Genomic DNA, 17,501 nt, shown 5'->3' on the forward strand with positions numbered 1-17,501 from the left:
TTACCTAAAACCTCAGAAGTTTATAAGACAATTCTATGGAGGAGTAAGAATTATTAATCTTTTGGCAATGGGCATTAGTCTGATTAAGAAATTATGAGAATAAGTACCCTTAAATCTGTACTGGGATAAGGTTTCCTATTAATGGCAAGCAAGTGGTATTCTGTGCAGGTGACATGGGCTTCTTAATACCAAAGACATTCCAGAAAAATTTCCAGTAGCTGCAAACAGAAGGCGAGCCGTTAGGCTCCCCCCTTCCCCCACAATTATATGGCATTAAATTTAGAGTGTCAGCTGAAAGTCGTGTTTTAGGGAAGATAAGTGATAAATAATGTGCTAGGCTCTGCTAAGTGGTTCAACTCTATCACAAGTGTATGGAAAAACAAATAAGGGATATTGCATGAAATAATAAATTTTTGATTTAAGGTAGTCATGGAAGGAAGTGACGGATGGAACTTGTTTGTGGTTTAGAAGAGGTTTGATTCATACATGTGGCTTAAAGGCAGCCTGAGTTTTAAATAGAAAATCAGAATTGGTTTTCTTATTATCCTGGGAGATGTTCAACACTTGGCATGAGCAGATAAATCATAAAAACATAGCTGAAAGTGTAAGGGAATTGTAGTCACAGAATAGAGCTTGTGGGATTTGGCCTGATTATATCAATGAAATCATTTTCCTGAAAAATAAATGAATAATGCTATTTGGATCTCATTCACAAATATCACAAGTTGAAGGGTTCCTTTGAAAGTTGTTTCTGTTGCATTCTTAGTATCCTGAGTGAGTTGACTTTCAGATTCCTTGAGCTGATTGTGAGCATATTTGGAAAGGAAGCATTAGTCACGGAAGCATTAATAATTATTATTTTCCAGGGGCAGGAATGCCAAAACCTGAAAACAAAGCTTCCTCACAACTTGCACCAGCTGCTGGTGGATGTGGTGCTTGCCAGCTCTGTGGTGGCTGGGGAGGCTACAGGAATGCCAAAACCTGAAAACAAAGCTTCCTCACAACTTGCACCAGCTGCTGGTGGATGTGGTGCTTGCCAGCTCTGTGGTGGCTGGGGAGGCTACAGGAACAGAGTCTGTCTCCTCTTCAGCCCTGCAGCCTGAGCTTCTCCGTACCCACCTCCAGATCAGAGATCCTCAGCTAGCAGAAGCTGTGATGCTTCTGTTTCCTCTCCTGCAAGACTGAAGTCACACAGGAGCTGTTGAGCATGGCAGGTATCTGCCAGGGAGTGGCACTGCTCTCATGTTTGCCCAACACCCGCCCTTTCATTAGCTAGATCCGCTGGGAAGATCCCCTGGGAAGATCCCCTCTGATCCCATGCGGCTTCTGAGGGTCTGAGTGGCCAGCCAGGACTGCTCCAAAAGCAGTTCTTCTCCTCCCATAACTCCTGCCACTTCACGGGGCAACAGGGAGAAAAGGAGAAGCAAATAAGGAGCCCTGCTACAGGGTCTGTGGGAAGGGATAGGAGATAATGGACATCAGCCAGGTCAGGGCTGGGAGAGCTGCTGGGGCAGATGTAACAGAGATTGCACAAGGAGCAACATTAATAGGAAACAGAGGGAACAGGACAGGAGTAATTGTGGGGAAGAAGATGGGCTGAAAACAGGCATTTGGAACAGTCAAAACCAACTGTTCCCAGACAGTGAGCCTCAGGAAATGCGATACACGTGTTGCAAATGGGAAGGGCAGAGTGCATCCACCTACCCAAACCCCTCTGTGATATGTGTGAAGGTGCCAGACTCTTTTCAGTGGTGCCCAGCTACAGGACAAGGAGTAATGACCTTAAACTTAAAACACAAGTTTCACCTCAATATGAGAAAGAACTTCTTTACACTGATGGTGGCAGAGCACTGGAACAGATACGTGGGAGGTTGTGGAGTCTCTCTCTCTGGAGACATTCAAACCCCCCCTGGATGAGTTCCTGTGTCACCTGCTCCAGGTGACCCTACCTTGACAGAGGAGTTGGACTGGATAAACTCCAGGGGTCCCTTCCAACCTAAACTATTCAGTGATTCTGAGATTCTGTTTTCTGAGATTCAGAAATATCATGACAGTGGGCTCAGTAAAGTGATTTTCACCATAGGATTATTTTAGCATTTCTACAGACATGAGATCCATAGAAAAGCTGAAATAAAACTCTTCCTGCTGTTTTAGGTTCTTAGAGGGCAAACATTCAAGAAGGTTATGGCCACATGAATGGGGTAAATGTTGGCAGTGATATGATGGGTTCTCCTGTATTAAGGTAAATTTCCAATAATTCTGGAAATTCTACCCACGTTCTAATCCAGAAGTATTTCTTCCCATAGCAGTGATATTCTCCAGGGAAGCTTTTGCTCTTGTCTTGAGACTCCCTATCTCAAGCAAGTCCATAGTCTACCATGACCTACAGAATTCTTCATTGATGTTCCCTGCTTTAGTTTAAAACTTGTCACAGGCTTCATCTGGCTACAAAGAGCAGTGATACCCTTTTTTTTTAAAAAAAAAAAAAAAAAAAAAGGTGGATGTGTGCATGCAAGTCCACGTGTTGTTATTCCTGCTGAGGTATCATTGTCCTTGCTCCGGTACCCTGCTGTCACACCGTAATCGAGAACAAAGCAGCACCACACTCGAGCCTGTGCTGCTGTAGAAACCGGCGCAAACTGCGTTCCTCTGTGGTTGACTGGCGATGTGGAACATTGGAAGAGCTCCCAGACACGTTGCTGTTCCCAGACCTCTGCACACGGGGGCAGAGCTGGATCTTCTATCAGAACATAAATTCAATTTACAGCCAGCAAACCCCCTGCTCTAAGCCGCACTCACCTAATATTTCTCCGTGTAGTTCAGCCATCTGATTGCTGCCTGCATATCTCCAGTCTTTTAAGAATAGATGATATCATAGGCAAGAGTGTCTGGAATAATTTAAATGTCTGGAAGCTGCATACTAATAGCAAAAGGCTGAGGATCCCAGTCCTGCGGTAAATCTTAGCTCTGCCTCGCTGCAATAGCTCTGACACAGACAGTCCCCCAAAATGACGTCCACAATTAACTTCCTTTTAAAATATAGTTTTATTTTTCTCTTCATCAAGAAAGAGCATAATAACAAACCATTTATCCTGCATGAAGCCTCAGAGAGAAACTGCATTAACAGAAAGGTCTAGACTGGCCTGAGGTATATTTTGGCCAGTAACAAGTAGAATAATTCACTAAAACAGAAAGATGAATATAAAATAAAGCAGAACGAAATAAGTACATGCAATGTGTTAATCAGGTTGTGAGGTAATTGAATGGCATTTCCTACATTCACAAACAACAGATAATGACATGAAGTGCCAAGAATACTGCTTAGAGAATCGTACCATAAGATACCTCGGCAGGCAGACAATGTTTCCTGCCTTGAATTTCCTGGAGGGAGAGTTAGATTAGTAATGGTGAGAGGATTTTGTGCTGTTGTGGCAGGATTTTATTGAGAAGCAGTAAAAAAATTATTTCCAACAAGGTGCCCATAAAAGAGGACTTTCTTTCTCTCTGTCCTAAGGAGCAGGATGGGAGGATGAGCCTACTGGGGCAGGAGGCCGGGAGTGCCACTGGGGTCCTGCTCTGCCCTTTGTTACACCTGAGCAACACTGCTAGCTCTGCATCAGGGAGGAGGATCTGTCCCGGTTCCTTTCTACTCACAGTTTCCCCTCAATCTCCTGATGGATTTTCCTGTTTAGCAGACAGGGTCCCTGGAAGATGCCCTCTGAGGATCACGGGGATCTTCAGCGCGATCAGGAGCTCTTCTTGTCTCCAAGGCATCATGGTTCCTGAGGGCCATCCTCATCCTCTCTGCTGCTCCCCAGGAAAGAAAATAAGTGCTGGAGCTGGTGTTCTCTTACCCCAATTCCCACATTCTGTGGAGAGGGAGAAGAAGGAGCATGAACCCCGCGAGCCCCACACCCCTGGTACTACCTCCCAGAGCCTCAATTTACCTTGGTCCTCAGAGATCACATCTGACATTGAAATGCCTTCCTGCACACAGACCCCCCTCTCACAGAAGGGATATTCCAGCCTCAGGAAGGGACTTGGCACTAAATGGTTGCAGAGAGTCATGTCTTTTGGAAATAAATTGTCTCCTTTTAGAGAGCGCTCTCTCCAGTCTCTGGGAAGTGACACATTGTCACTTAAGATCATTAAGTATTTGACTATGAGACTTGCTGCCTGTATAGCACGAGGCACTGCCAGCGCCTTACTTTTAATGAATAATAAATTAACACTATGACTCTGAGACCTTCCTTTCATCAGCCGAGATTTCCAGAGGCCGAAGAATCTCAAAGGATCCTCTTCAAGTGGCAGCTGACGTCACTATGTACAAGCAGCAGCTCAATGATGGGTGAGGTGCTGGAATGGCAGTGATTGTTAGCAGTACTCTGAACATCAGGTCTGTTAGGACTGGCTGCCCACTGGTTTTCTGCAATACCCCACAGCAATGAACATTACAAACACGAACATGGGCAGCAAGGTATCCTGCTTGCCCAGAGAAAACATCCTGTGCCATTGCTTTGGGAAGCAAAGCAGGTTGAAAAAGGTGGGTTTCCAGTCCTGCCTGTGAGGGGAGGAGAGGCAGTTTGGAATCTCACCTTCTTTGCCTCTTCTCTTGTGGGCATAAGAAATTGGGGATAACCCTGGAAAACTGAAACAAGGATGAGCAGCTCATGGTGCCAGCAAGACCCTCTTTGCCACCGTGGCTTTTGCAAAACAACCCCAAAACACCCCATCTGCAACAATCTTGGGACTGCCTTTAATTATGTGAACACTGAGGTTCACCTGGGGCCCCTTCATGCTGCCAGTCCGCAAAACAGTAATGCTGGGTGAGGCTGCAGGTATTTGACAGAAGCAGCTGTGGAGGGAGGCCGTTCCTCTCACCCAAGCAGAGAGTCTGTCTGTGATACCCTCAGTGGAGTAAATCGACAGGAGCAGCAGGATGCATCTTCAGCCCTGGTTTTCTTTCGGAAAGCTGGATGAAGGCTGATGCCCACAAGATCTACCCATTGCCTTTGCAGTTGGGGTTGATTTTTTTGTAGATCAGAACATTGTACTCCCTCTCCCTGGAATAATTTCCTCATTAATTCCCACACCCCAGGACTGTTGCAGCGTTATAATCATGCAACATCTTAGGTAAAACCAGAATGAGAGTAAGGCAAGACATAAATGCTGATGGCTTTTTTTTTTTATTAAGCAGAGGTTTCAAGGTTTATCAGAAGCTTTCAAGGGTCAGGTCAAGACTTTAGGAAATCATCTGCCATGGGGAACATTGCCAGGGAGGGATCCTCTTTCTCAGATGAAGGCTGTTGAGAACTCAACAGGCACTCATAGACCTCAGTTCAAGAGTCCGACGGCTTCTCCTGCAGAGAAGGAAATCAGTAGCTCAGAGATGGAACATCTGAGCTTTTACTGTTGGTCTGTCTCTCCTCTACACCACAGAGGAACTTCTGAACTATATTCCATCCATTTTCTTTTATTATTAACATACAAAGACAAGATAAATTCTTAATTTAAAAGAACAAATAGTCTGTAGGAAACCGACTTTTTTTGCTGGAAGAAGGCTCTTCAGCAAGTCACTTAAGAGGGAAATGGAGAACTCTATGCTATCTCTTTATATCTGTAAGAAAACAGTTCCTGGTAGACTCTCCCAATTAAAAAAACAACAAACAAACAAAAACAAAAACAAACCTTGCTGATGAAATAACAGGTAAACAAAATAAAAGAACTTTACTTCTCCAACCAGTCTCCAAGTCTAATTTGCTAGTTCGAGCTAAGTTAATTGAGTTAGTGAAGAGATTGATTTCATACGTACGCGTATGCATTGCAGAATAAGCATTTGTTGCCGTATGTGACACCGTTAGACCCGCAGTGTGGCATGTACTCCATGGTGCAGAAGTTTCTGGATGCCAGCTGGTTATTGCAGTACTGGGCTGCAAACTGTATTCATAATAAAAAAAAAGCTCTCAACCAAAGATATGCAAGAAAGGTGACATTAGGAGACCCCACACACGCCCTGAGCTCACCACTTATTGTCCAGAAGCAGATGCTGAGAAAAAGCCCAGGGACAGGGCAGGATACAGTAATATGTTGCCTCCCGCCAGGTAGAGCCTGAGTAACCACTGTACATGATGCTGCAGTAACTTTGACAATAAGTGGGACATGAACTGGATATCGCCCTACTTGTTAAAACTGTCATCGGATGAAAATGGCAATTTCACCCAACAATATCTATGGTAAATACTGTTCAGACAGCTGGATGTCTCAGGATTTTCAAAGGCTCGGTCACAATGTGATTAGTAAGGACTCATACAAAAACTCCTTTAAGGAAATAAAGGATCAAAAGTAGAAAAATCTGTCCCTTACCTGCACTGCACCAGTAGCTGGGAAAAAAAGAAGAAAAAAGGAAATATGTTACAAATGTAATTCATGAATTCTGCTAGAATTAAAATCTGAGAATTAATGCCCTGAATACACAACTTCCAATTCACTGTGTGTTAGCAAATTGCTTCTTAGACAAAAGGAATTTCAGGCAAAATTTTGTGCCCTACTCTATGTTGATTCTGTAGTATTGTTATTGTTTTTTTTAATGAGGGCTACAGTCAAGATGGAAAAAGGTATGGAAAATGAAAGAAGAGAAAGACAGTTTTCATGGTTCAAAAGATGGAGCAGGACATGTACTCAAAGCAAATCAAGTTATTGAGGCAAGCAGGGTCATAAAGCTGACAAGTACACAGAGGCAGCATCTTATATGCATTGCCATTGTTATTCTTTAGCAAGAGGAGTATTTAGTGAGATGTAAATTTATAAAGCTTCTACAGCAGTTCAGGCTCTCAAATTGCATCTCGGTTCAGGATGACTACAGGAAACATTCATTTTCATTCAGTAAAATCATTTGTGTTTCTGCGACATTTCAGAGGTTAAATACTGGATGTCTGACTCTCTGGGTTGTACCACGTACGTGTCACTTCTTTCATTATGCATAAACTAGCGCTGAGAGTAGAGCTGTTCCCACAGTTGTTCTTACCCACTCAGTTCTGTTGCTAAAATATTACCCCATAAGTGATAGTCTTTGATGTCAAGTCTTTTCAACACTATCTTTCTAGGAGTAAATAAGTCCTTGCAGAATGAAGCTCTTTCCAGTCTGGGGATGTTTTTTTGTGGTTCTAAAGACAGCCAGCGCTTACTCAAAGGCAGAGCAGGAGGCAGTGGAGCAACTCACCTGAGATGCAGCAAAGGGCCAGAGCGATCAGCAGCAACACACTTGTCACCTTCATGGTGGCTGGAGCGTCTGTGAGCAGCAGCACTTGGCTTTTGCTCAGTAAACACAGCCCTGATTCTGCCCTCAGCTGGTAACTGCGCTTATATTCCCGCCCGCACGGTTGGGTGTGTGTGTGCTTGCGCGTGTTTGTGCATGTTCATATCTGCCTTATCCACCCTTATTCTGGAATAACATTCCCAGTCTTTTGTTGCAGTGGCAATCCCGATAGAGGGAAGCCGTGCTGTAAGCCAAGAAGGATGTTTCTTCATCAACGGGAGTCACAAGAAGTTTGGATGTGTTAGATACACCCTCTGTGTCGTTATTGTAAGTGAAATATGTGACAGTTTCCTTCTGAAGGATCGTAGAAAGTTCCTGCAGGCAAAAGAGCGACTGTACAAACCTGAGCAGCAACTGCTGTCAGATTTTCTCTGTGTGCACGTATCGGTGCCTATTTATGTACGGTGTTTTTTCAAGAGAAAAACATTGAATGAAATGCTTCTGTAGCAGAAAGTCTCTCCTTTTATTTTTGTGCTTCACCACAGTAAAGCGTCATTAAGTTATAGTGAAACCAGGAAAACAATGAACTGGGAAGGCAAGCAAGAGTGTGTCACAGACACTGAAAGGAGTACTTGGAAAGGACAAGGAATGGAGCAACTTTTATGGGATTATGCAAATTTACAATTGTTATTTCCCTTAAAATCCATTAGCATTGCAGTAATAAGCTTTTAGTATGATGATGACAGAATGATGTGAGGCCCTAGCATGGATCCCAGAAAAGTTGAACCCAATCTGGAAATCGCTGCTTCATCCATCTGCCCATCTCAGCATAAATCCTTTGTTGTACCACCAAAGCACCGCTTTTTGGGATGACCTCATTCCATCAAGGAGAGCAAGCAGACTCCCAGAAGAAATGCATGTGGGAGATATTATATTTTAGAAGGGATATGTCCAATTTATTTATGTTACTCTTGTGTGGATCAAAAAACCACCAATTCAATACTCAAACAGAGGACAAAAGCAAAATAAATTTCATGGACAATATGCCAATGACAGGTCACACTCTCAAAAAACAGAAGGATACTTTGTCCTTGGATTGTGAAACACTGCCGAAATACTTCTTGGGCTGGCAAAGAGCCTTGTGTTATTAAAGACTAAGAGAGAAGACAAGTAGGTAGGAGCAGGCACCATCCCTAGGAAGGCATTTATCTTAAAACATTTAAAGGTTGCTAAAGGATGATTTCAAGATGATAAAAACCTAGTAATAAGTCATTTGGAGGACCTAGACAAATAGACTGGGACCATGCACGTGTCTGAAAAATATGGGCTTTGCCCACAGACTATCTTTGTAGAGTGCTACACTTCAGGTGAGGATGGTGCTGAGGAGTCCAGGGAACAGCTCTGGGCACAGACACCACAGTCTGACCAGGTTTTGCTGATGCTGCTTGCACAGGGAAAATGCACCAGGAATACCTGTGTCACCGCTCCAGCCCTTTACAATGTCAGACACCTAAAGGGTCTGAACACTAATGCAGGCCAACTATCACTTATGTGCAAAGATACACAGCTCTGGGGATTCTGCATCTGTATTTAATTTTCTGCCTTTTATGAGAGGGAGGGGAGCAAGATGTTGCTCTTGTTATATCCCAGAGCTATGAGCACATAACCTATTCTGCCTGGCATCATCATTCAACAAATCAGAAGCAAATGTTTCATGAGACAACACATGAAACAAGACAAAGAAATGTTGCTGATTTAGTTTATTGAGAAAGAAAATCAGGAGTGAGCTGAGTTCCCCAGAGGGTGAGATGAACTGAGGTGAGGTCTTTAGCTGGGATTTGCCGGTGGGGATCCTGTGATGAATTCTCTCAGCACTGATACTCAGCATTTTCCAAAATGGCTTAAAGTGATAGTCCCATTGCTGTCTCTGAAAGTGAGGAGAAATAAAAATGAATCAGACAGCTTAGCTCCTAGAGATGGTGTCAGATGGGATCCTGCCCCAGAGCCAAGGAACTCATACAGTCAGAATTCCATTAGCTGTTTGATTATTAAGAGATGAGCAAAAAAATTTAACCCATTCTTAAGACTGAAAATATTTGGGGGGAAACTATAGTGAAATTTCAAAAGTAATTTCTTTTGCAACATGCAAGAAAAATTCCATTAAAGTTAAATAGCCTTCAAACCATTCATGCTAACAAAGCAGACACAGCTCTTCGTATGCTCTAATGAAAAAAAAAAAAAAAAGAATGGTTGGCACGGTGGCTGGCATTCTCTCCTGCCCCAAATCCCTAATCAACACTGTCCAGCAAACAAGAAAGCGGCAACTGTGCAAACTTGCACCCATAGGAGGCAAATGATAACACAAATGTGATTCGTGTTTGTACATACACGACTGCGTTGCAGAAGTTACACTTATTGTTGTATGTTGTGTTGTCCGAGCCACAGAGAGGCATGTAGTCAAGTGAGCAGACAGGTTTAGGGTAGTCACTGCAGTCAACCTGCAAAATAAAAATAAAAGTAAAAATAAGAGTCTGATGTGAAGGAGACAATAGCAGAAGGGCTTGAACCCTGAGCTACAGCTGCAGTGCTGATGATAACAATCTAACTAAAAGTAATTAACTTCTTTGCACATCTGATATAAACTGTGGTGTCAGTTTCTCCTATGCCAGGAGAATTTAATAATATAAAAATAGATCGTAATATCCTGTTTGAAGAGATGTATATCATAACCTGATCACAGCATTTCTAAGCAGCAGAAGTTCACTCGGCGAAGGCACCATGCCTGTAATCACATTGCACTGTGTTCCCAAGCTGTCCAGGAAATTAAATGGAAAAACACTGGTGAAACTTCTGGAGAAGTGTAGATGCTGATTCCTCTATAAAGGTCCAGTATCCCTCCTGTAGTCTTAAAACAGGAAGTTTTAAGACTCCTCAATTCTGCCCTAATGGATTATTTCTGCTACTATTCTTTCACTGATCCCTTCCTGAGCAGTCACCTGCTCTCTATTCTGGTGTTCACATGAATAATGGGTATTATATGTGGAGAAAAGAAAATCTTCCCTATGCTGAAGCACAGCAGCAGTTACACTCCTGCAGGACCCTGCTGGTCTGGGGGGCTGCTGCAGACACTGGCAGTGCTTCCTCTGACAGCAGCAGGACCAAAACCCAGTCCCTCATCACACAATTCACTTACTGTGACAATTTCCTTCTTACATTCACCGTCATTCTTCTTGCCAACACTGGTTCCAGCCTCTCTGGAAAGGGAAGAGAACTGCATTAGGGAGCTCTACAAGCAACCTGTTCTGCTGAACCCCATGTCCCAGCAATGCTGGTCAGTCTGAGGTATAATGTTTGGGATAGAGGAGACATCCCGCTTATCTTGTATCCACATGGCTCTAGACACCAGCTCAGGTGGTGTCACTGCTTGCCAGAATGTTGTTTTATGGCATAATGTGAAGGACAAGAGAGTCCAGAGCGTTACAGTGGATGAGGAGAGAGGTTGTGTGGAATGTAGATTCCCCTTAGGTTAGTTGTTGTCCTCTGCAAGGCAGCGTCTGTCACACAGATCCTTATAACTTACTTCAGAGAAGCATTCTGTCCTGTGTTTGATCCCCCCTCAGCCCTCTACTTCTCTTTCTAGATTAAAGGCACAGTTTTCCTTCTAATCACAAAGGAAAACAACGTCTTGTTATGAGGGAAAGAGGAGAACCAAAGTCCGAGCACCTTACAGAAAAGGCCTTGGTAGAAGTGCTGATACTCAGAAGAGCAGTTGCCAGGAGCACTAAGCCTGAGCACACACAGTACTCACAGGTTACGGGCACACAGCAGGCACTCGTTGTCGTAGGTGACCCAGTCGGTACCACAGATGGGGTTGAGGTCTTTGTTGCAGAGCAGCGCCACTTTGCCTTCCTCACTTGTTGTGTTGGGGTACCTACTGCAGTCCACCTGTCGAGGGAACACACAACAGCACACTGCTGAAGACTTGCTTAAAGGAAACAAGTAGATCTGGTGAGTGTTTCTGTCTGGCCACGTAGGATACCACCGCAGCAGGAAAAACGCTTTTTTTGTGTCTCACTATGAAAGTCCACTTGCAGATGGCCATTGCAAGATTCTGACATCTCATATGTGCTCTTGTTTAGAGTTTGAGTTACATCTTTGGGAACTCCATAAGCAGCTTTGGGCACTCAGAAGCAGGACATGCCCCTTGTTTTGCCCTTGGTTTCACTTACAGGGACAACTTCCTTGCATTCTCCATCGTGGTCTTTGCTGACATTGGTTCCGTATTCTCTGGAGAAGGAAAGAAAAATGTTAGAAGTTCAGCAAAGACATCACTACATCCTAGGTGCTGGAAATATGTAACTAATGCAAGGGAAAACTGACTCTTTCTCAGTTAGGTTCATATATGTATTTTTGAGAAGGTAGTGCCATTCTCCCTAAGCAACTGAGTGGCTGGCAGGGATGTAAAACCCTGGGAGCTTTATGACCATTTTGGACAACTCAGAGCAGAGCATCTCTCCATCCTTCAGCTGTGATGAGATGTGCTCTCAGAGCTGTCATCTGGCTGATCCTTGAGTTGGAGAAGAAAAACCTGAATAAATTACACAAGCAAAAGAGAGACACAGCGACTAAAGCAAAGTCTAAGCACCAGAGCACCACAAAGTGATACCCAAGCTCATTTTGAAGGAACTGACACAAGTGACAAGATAGGTCACTGACTATTGAAAAGTGGTGCTGCCAGGAGCCCTAAGCATCGCTGCCTGAGATCTCCCATGCAGTACATACATGTTGTAGGCACAGAGCAAGCACTCGTTGCCGTAGGTGACTCCATCAGAACCGCAGATGGGGCTGACGGCCTCGCTGCACACCAACACCTCTTTGCCTTCCTCATTTGTAGTGTTGGGATACGTGCTGCAGTCCACCTGCCAAGGGAATGTACAGCAACAGGGTGGAGAAGTCATTTTGTATGAGACAGTGACCAAGTACAACCAGTTTTCACTACCACAGCAAAAACTTGTGCTGGTGGGTCAGTCTGGGAACAGGTGAATCCTTCCTGCAGGGCCCTTCCCACACAGCAGGAGAGGAGGAGGAGGAGAGGGCTATAGCCATGCAGTCCCTTGGATGGGGTAAATCAGTGGTGGTCTCTCATGCTCACTTGGCATCGTTTTATAAAGGCTCTCCACTGGTCCCTTGTTCTCCTATTCCTGTGGCCCCTCCAGCGCACTTCTGTTTTTACTCTTTCATTCTCAGTACCCTGATAATGTTTTTTTTCAGAGGACCAAGACTAATGACCTGGTGCATGGAAGCTGGAGCAGCTCACATTATTTTAGTCTTTCACTAGGTTGCCCTCACATAGGTTCTGATACCAGTCTATTGCTATCAGTTTAAAACCAGTTATATATGACCAGATTAAAGCTTAGACCAGTCTAAAGTTGCTGAAAAATTAATTAATCAAAAAATTTTGTATCATTATTACTAAAACATTATTAACATACAGCATAGATGTAGAGCCAAGAGCAGTAAAATTTAATGTTTTGCACTGTAGAATCTGATTACAATGACACCAGTGTCACACTAGGCAAAAACCAGCAGAACATCTACGGGCTGGAGGTTTTTCCCATTCCTTTGGTTATGTCTTTACCAGGCCACATACTTGAGAAAAGTGACAGAAAGAATTCTCCTACTCACCTCAATCCCAAAGGCAGCATCTGGAAAAGAGAGGCAGAAAGCATGAAACAAAGCCAATATGATAAGACGTCAGTTAAAGCTGGAAATACAGGTGTAAAATTCCTATACACAGGGCCAAGCTGAATGATTTCCAGTGATTGGGTTTTGAACTAAATAAATTATGTATGATTTTTTTCTCTATGTTGATAAGTATAATAGCATTGCTTATTGCTGCCTGTGATTAAACACATTTTCAATAGCTTTGTTCTTTTCTGTTTTGAGATAGGTAGACTTATTAATTGAAAATAGAAGAACTTTTCCTTCCTTATCTTTTCACATATCCGTTTTGACCCTAAAGAGCTGCCGTTACGTATTTGAAAATACACCTGAATCAATATAGACAAATGCAAATAGTCACCTGCAGGATAAGCAAATACATACAGCATCCATTGTCAGAAATACGCATTTTAAAGAAGCCGAGTGTGAAAAAAAAATGTCTTTGGCTCTGTGATTTCATCAGTTGTAAATAAGCAATGAGAACATCAGACTCTGGCTTGTTTTCACCTCTTGTTGTTCTATTAGCAGAAAAAGTATTGCAGGAAATTTGCCAGGGTCCTGCAAAGTACTTGCCTGTGACATTACAATATTTTCACAACTAGTTACTGGAGGTCTGACCCTCTTCTTATGGCCTTATTTCAAGTATTGATCCATTTGCTGTAATTGTACAACAAGTCTAAGCAGTGTAATGGTGTTAAAACATCAGTATACAAAGTGTAACAGCACTAGTTGCCAGCCCAGAACTCCACTTGCAGTTATTTGTATTTATGACAGACAACCAGCTACAGCCATGAGCCATTGAGGACTGTCCTGAAATATGCTCCTGCATCCTGCACGATACCAATGCATCAAGGCAGCCGAGTGCTCTGAAGGAGAAGATTTTCTCTCTTCGAAGCCACTATCTTATGCTTTTAAAGACAGACAGGAATCAGACACGAAGCTTCTGTGGCACCTTAAGAGTTACTCACCTGGGATGCAGCAAAGTGCGAAGGAGAGGAGCACGAAAACACCCGCCGCAGTCATGGTGGAAGTGTCTTGAATCTGCAGGCTGAGCTCCTGTGCTGCTCACAAGATGGTCTCTTCAAGGCTGACTGCAAATATATACAAATGCAATGTCTAAACTGTTCAACTGTAACATAAAACAACAGCAGAATCTGTCACCAGTACAATGAGGCTGGTAATATTTATTGAGGTCTTGACTGTTCAGGTAATGGTCTGCGTCTGCTAGGCAATTGATTTTGGCTGGACACCTGGTTAATAGCTCAAGACAAGTATCACAAGGTCCCAGTGGTCAAAACCAAACAAACAGTCCTTTGTACAAAAGGAACCTCTTTAGGATTCTAGTAGAAATATAAGGAGCACAAAATACTGAGGAGAGTAAACAGTAGGCCCTTCATTTGTCTCTCGCAGAGCAACATCTCCCTTCAGGGAGCAGCTTAGGCAGGATGCAGTATCATCCTGTTTGCAGATCAGGCCAAGTCTCTGCTTTCCTTTCTGTTTTTGGGTGGCTTTTTTTTCCCACATATTCACCACTAGATACAAACACAGGTCAGGTGTGGCTTTGCCATCAGCAGAACTGGTTGAGCTTTGTCAGGCAAGTTTGGCAGTACTGTGTCTAACCTGAAGCCAATGGTGTTTAGCACTGGTTTGACTAAAGCAAAGGCTTCTTGACAGTTTCACTGCCTGGGTATAGAAGAGCTCAGTAGAAGACTTGAAAGCAGGTTAAAAATCTGTCACTAAAAATGTCACTTGAACCTTACCAGTAGGGAGCACTTATTTACAGACCCAGTCCCAGTTAAACACACCGACCAACTCAGTGTTCCGCCAAGCCATCTGAAGAACAAAAGACACCGAAGGTATGGGAACCTATTTACATAGCACCAGCTACACTTGAAAGTACAGTAGGTCCTTTCCTCTTGCAGATATTTTAGAAAATGACACTTAAAATATAAGAGCTGTCCCAATTTTCCTGTCTGTCTCTCACCAGCAGCCTTTGTGCCATCTCCAAATTGCTCCTTCCTAGGAGGAGGTCTGCACCTCTGCTGTTTTAGTAGCTGTAATTTTGCAGGAGTGGGTTCTGCCTGTAACTTAAGTTCCTCATGCCTTTCACAGGTCCAGAGAATACCTGGGGGGTTTTTTGGTGGTGGGAGCTAATCATTGTGCCTAGGGTAGGCTTCAGAACTGTGGGAGCTGCAGAGCAAAAGGTGCTTTACAGGTGCTGCCTTGAACAAACAAGGTACCACCCATCAGACAAATGGAATTTAGCTGAAATCATTGAAATTCAGCCCAAGCAAACATGTTCGTGTCTGATACATCACAGTAGTCTAAAGGGTATATTTTGATCCTTAGATGGATATACTGTACAGTGTATGGAATCACCTGTGCTGGCACTGGCATGCTCAGAAGGCTGCAGCATGGCTGTGTTGATATACAGATTACATTTTTGCCTAAGAGCTTCTTCACAGGGAGAAGCATCAAAATAATTATGCTGCTGTGATTGTTTCCATAAATTACAGGGAGCATACATAAATATTTCAGATAGATTTGGCACATCTTCAAGATGTATTGCCCTAATGTGTCTTGGGGATGGTGTCTGGAAGCCAAATACTTTTCCCTGAGTGTGTGCAGGAGCACGCTGTCACATGCCAACCTTGCTGCCTTCATCAGAACACCCGTATAGACTCTGCACAGTTGGAAGAGGGTCCATCTTTCTGGGTTAAATATGAACTTTGCCACTGCCTTCTCTAGCCAGGCAGCAAGACCTCTGTGAATCATTCTCACTGGACTTCCCAGCCCCAACCTGGCAGCTTTTGACAGGTTTCCTCCTACATGGTGCTCAATGCTGCTGCCTGCCCTGGACAGTGTTGTCCTCTAGGCAGCACCAACCTCTCTCCTGATGAGTGGAGAGCACATTCCTGCCAAAGGTTGGCGTGTGTTGCCTGCATACATCAAAGAAAAATTTTCCACTGCAACTGCTGGGTTCAGCACCGGGTCTGGCACTTACTGGCCCTGAGCAGCACAGATTTCCTCTGACCCCCACAGTGCCTCAGATGTTCAGCAGATCCATTTCTTCACTCTCTCATCTACAGACAATCTAGAGAGACTCAAGTCAGTGACAATTAAGTGGTGACTGGGGAACACCAGTCCCCCATGAACCATTCAGGTATCCCCCAGACAAGTCACAAAAGTAACACCCAGAAATCACCAGGTTTCAGACACGTGCACAGCCTTTAACCAGATAACATCCACAGCCTCCAGATTTACAGTTCCAGATTATCTCACCTCTGAAAACAGCCTGGAAAAATCCCACAGCTGTCTAAGCTCATGCTGTAGGACAGGTTGCTCAGTTCCTAGCTACTCCTGGAAGAACTGTTAGAAAGAGGATTTGGTCTGCAATCCTGCCACTGATCTCATGCTGTAATCCACTTCATTATGGTCGTCTAATCCTCAAAGTCAGATGCTGCATCTGGCTAATGACCATTTGGCTAAAGGAAAATCCTCCTGTGTGCAGCAGCCAGCACAAGGACAGAGATCCTACAAGAGAGCTAAAGATGGACTTTTAACAAGGGGAAATGGTTTTAAGCTGAAGGAGGGTCAATTTAGGTCTGGTGTTAGGAAGAAATTCTTCCCTGTAAGGATGGTGAGGTCCTGGCACAGGTTGCCCAGAGAAGCTGTGGCTGCCTCATCCCTGGAAGTGTTCAAGGCCAGGCTGGACAAGGCTTGGAGCAACCTGGGATAGCGGAAGATGTCCCTGCCCACGACAGAAGGGTTGGAACAAGATGATCTTTAAGGTCTCTTCCAACCCAAAAAATTCTATGATTCTGTGATCTGCAAGTAAGCAAAGGCAGTACCACTTCTCCATGTACCACTTGTTATGGTCCTGAGCACCATAGGGTCTGTGGGCTGACACCAGGGCAGGGTTTGGCAATTATACAACATCCTCTCTCACTTACTCAAGTAATTTCTTGTTTTACATTTTCCTCTACAATTTTTTGCAGTATTGATTTCATATTCTCTAAAATAATCAAAACTGATGTTGGAAAATTTTCTTAGCAGATATGTGACTTCTCAGCATAAATAATACACTGACAAACAAATTAAAAATTATTTCATGCACTTTTCCAAACCCTCCTGGGTTTTGTCACATTATTTAACTAACGAAAAGCTTTTGTAAAAGTGGGAAATAACAATAAGTAGTTGTAGCTCTTTCATGGAAAGAGCTACACACTTCAAACCACCTGCAGAACACAGTTCAGACTGTAGTTTTCATCTTTGGCTTTCTCTTGGCCACAGTGTGGCGAACAACTATTCGCATTGAGCCACAAGCCTGGAGAAACCAATGGAGCACAAATGGAAGCTCTGCGTCTTAGTGCCTGAAGGCCCCGTTTGAACTAAGCAATAAAGCAAATAAAGTCACTGATATGATTAAAACATCTCGATATCAAAACATATCCATGTTTTATGAACTTATTAAATAGAACTTGATCCAGGTAATGCCGGTGGATGTTTTCCTGAACTAATAAGA

General features: G+C 43.6%; 2 protein-coding genes across 2 annotated transcripts; both read right to left on the reverse strand.

Moving 5' to 3' along the window:
* Window positions 1-5,185: 5,185 nt before the first annotated feature.
* On the reverse strand, window positions 5,186-7,274 carry LOC113986683 (ovomucoid-like). Its single transcript, XM_027718594.2, has 4 exons — window positions 7,220-7,274; window positions 6,364-6,380; window positions 5,813-5,937; window positions 5,186-5,360 (listed from the first exon to the last, which is right to left on the reverse strand). Exons 1-4 carry the CDS (start codon window positions 7,272-7,274, stop codon window positions 5,315-5,317), a joined length of 243 nt encoding a protein of 80 aa, XP_027574395.1. The 3' UTR covers window positions 5,186-5,314.
* A 1,726-nt stretch (window positions 7,275-9,000) lies between these two features.
* Window positions 9,001-13,999, reverse strand: LOC113986681 (ovomucoid-like). Its single transcript, XM_027718592.2, has 8 exons — window positions 13,945-13,999; window positions 12,941-12,960; window positions 12,038-12,174; window positions 11,485-11,542; window positions 11,064-11,200; window positions 10,449-10,509; window positions 9,644-9,753; window positions 9,001-9,182 (listed from the first exon to the last, which is right to left on the reverse strand). Exons 1-8 carry the CDS (start codon window positions 13,997-13,999, stop codon window positions 9,137-9,139), a joined length of 624 nt encoding a protein of 207 aa, XP_027574393.1. The 3' UTR covers window positions 9,001-9,136.
* Between the last annotated feature and the right edge of the window lie 3,502 nt (window positions 14,000-17,501).

This window comes from Pipra filicauda, unplaced genomic scaffold, assembly GCF_003945595.2.
Source record: "Pipra filicauda isolate LSUMZ 115617 unplaced genomic scaffold, ASM394559v2 scaffold3_size10097308_pilon, whole genome shotgun sequence".
Lineage (NCBI taxonomy): Eukaryota > Metazoa > Chordata > Aves > Passeriformes > Pipridae > Pipra > Pipra filicauda.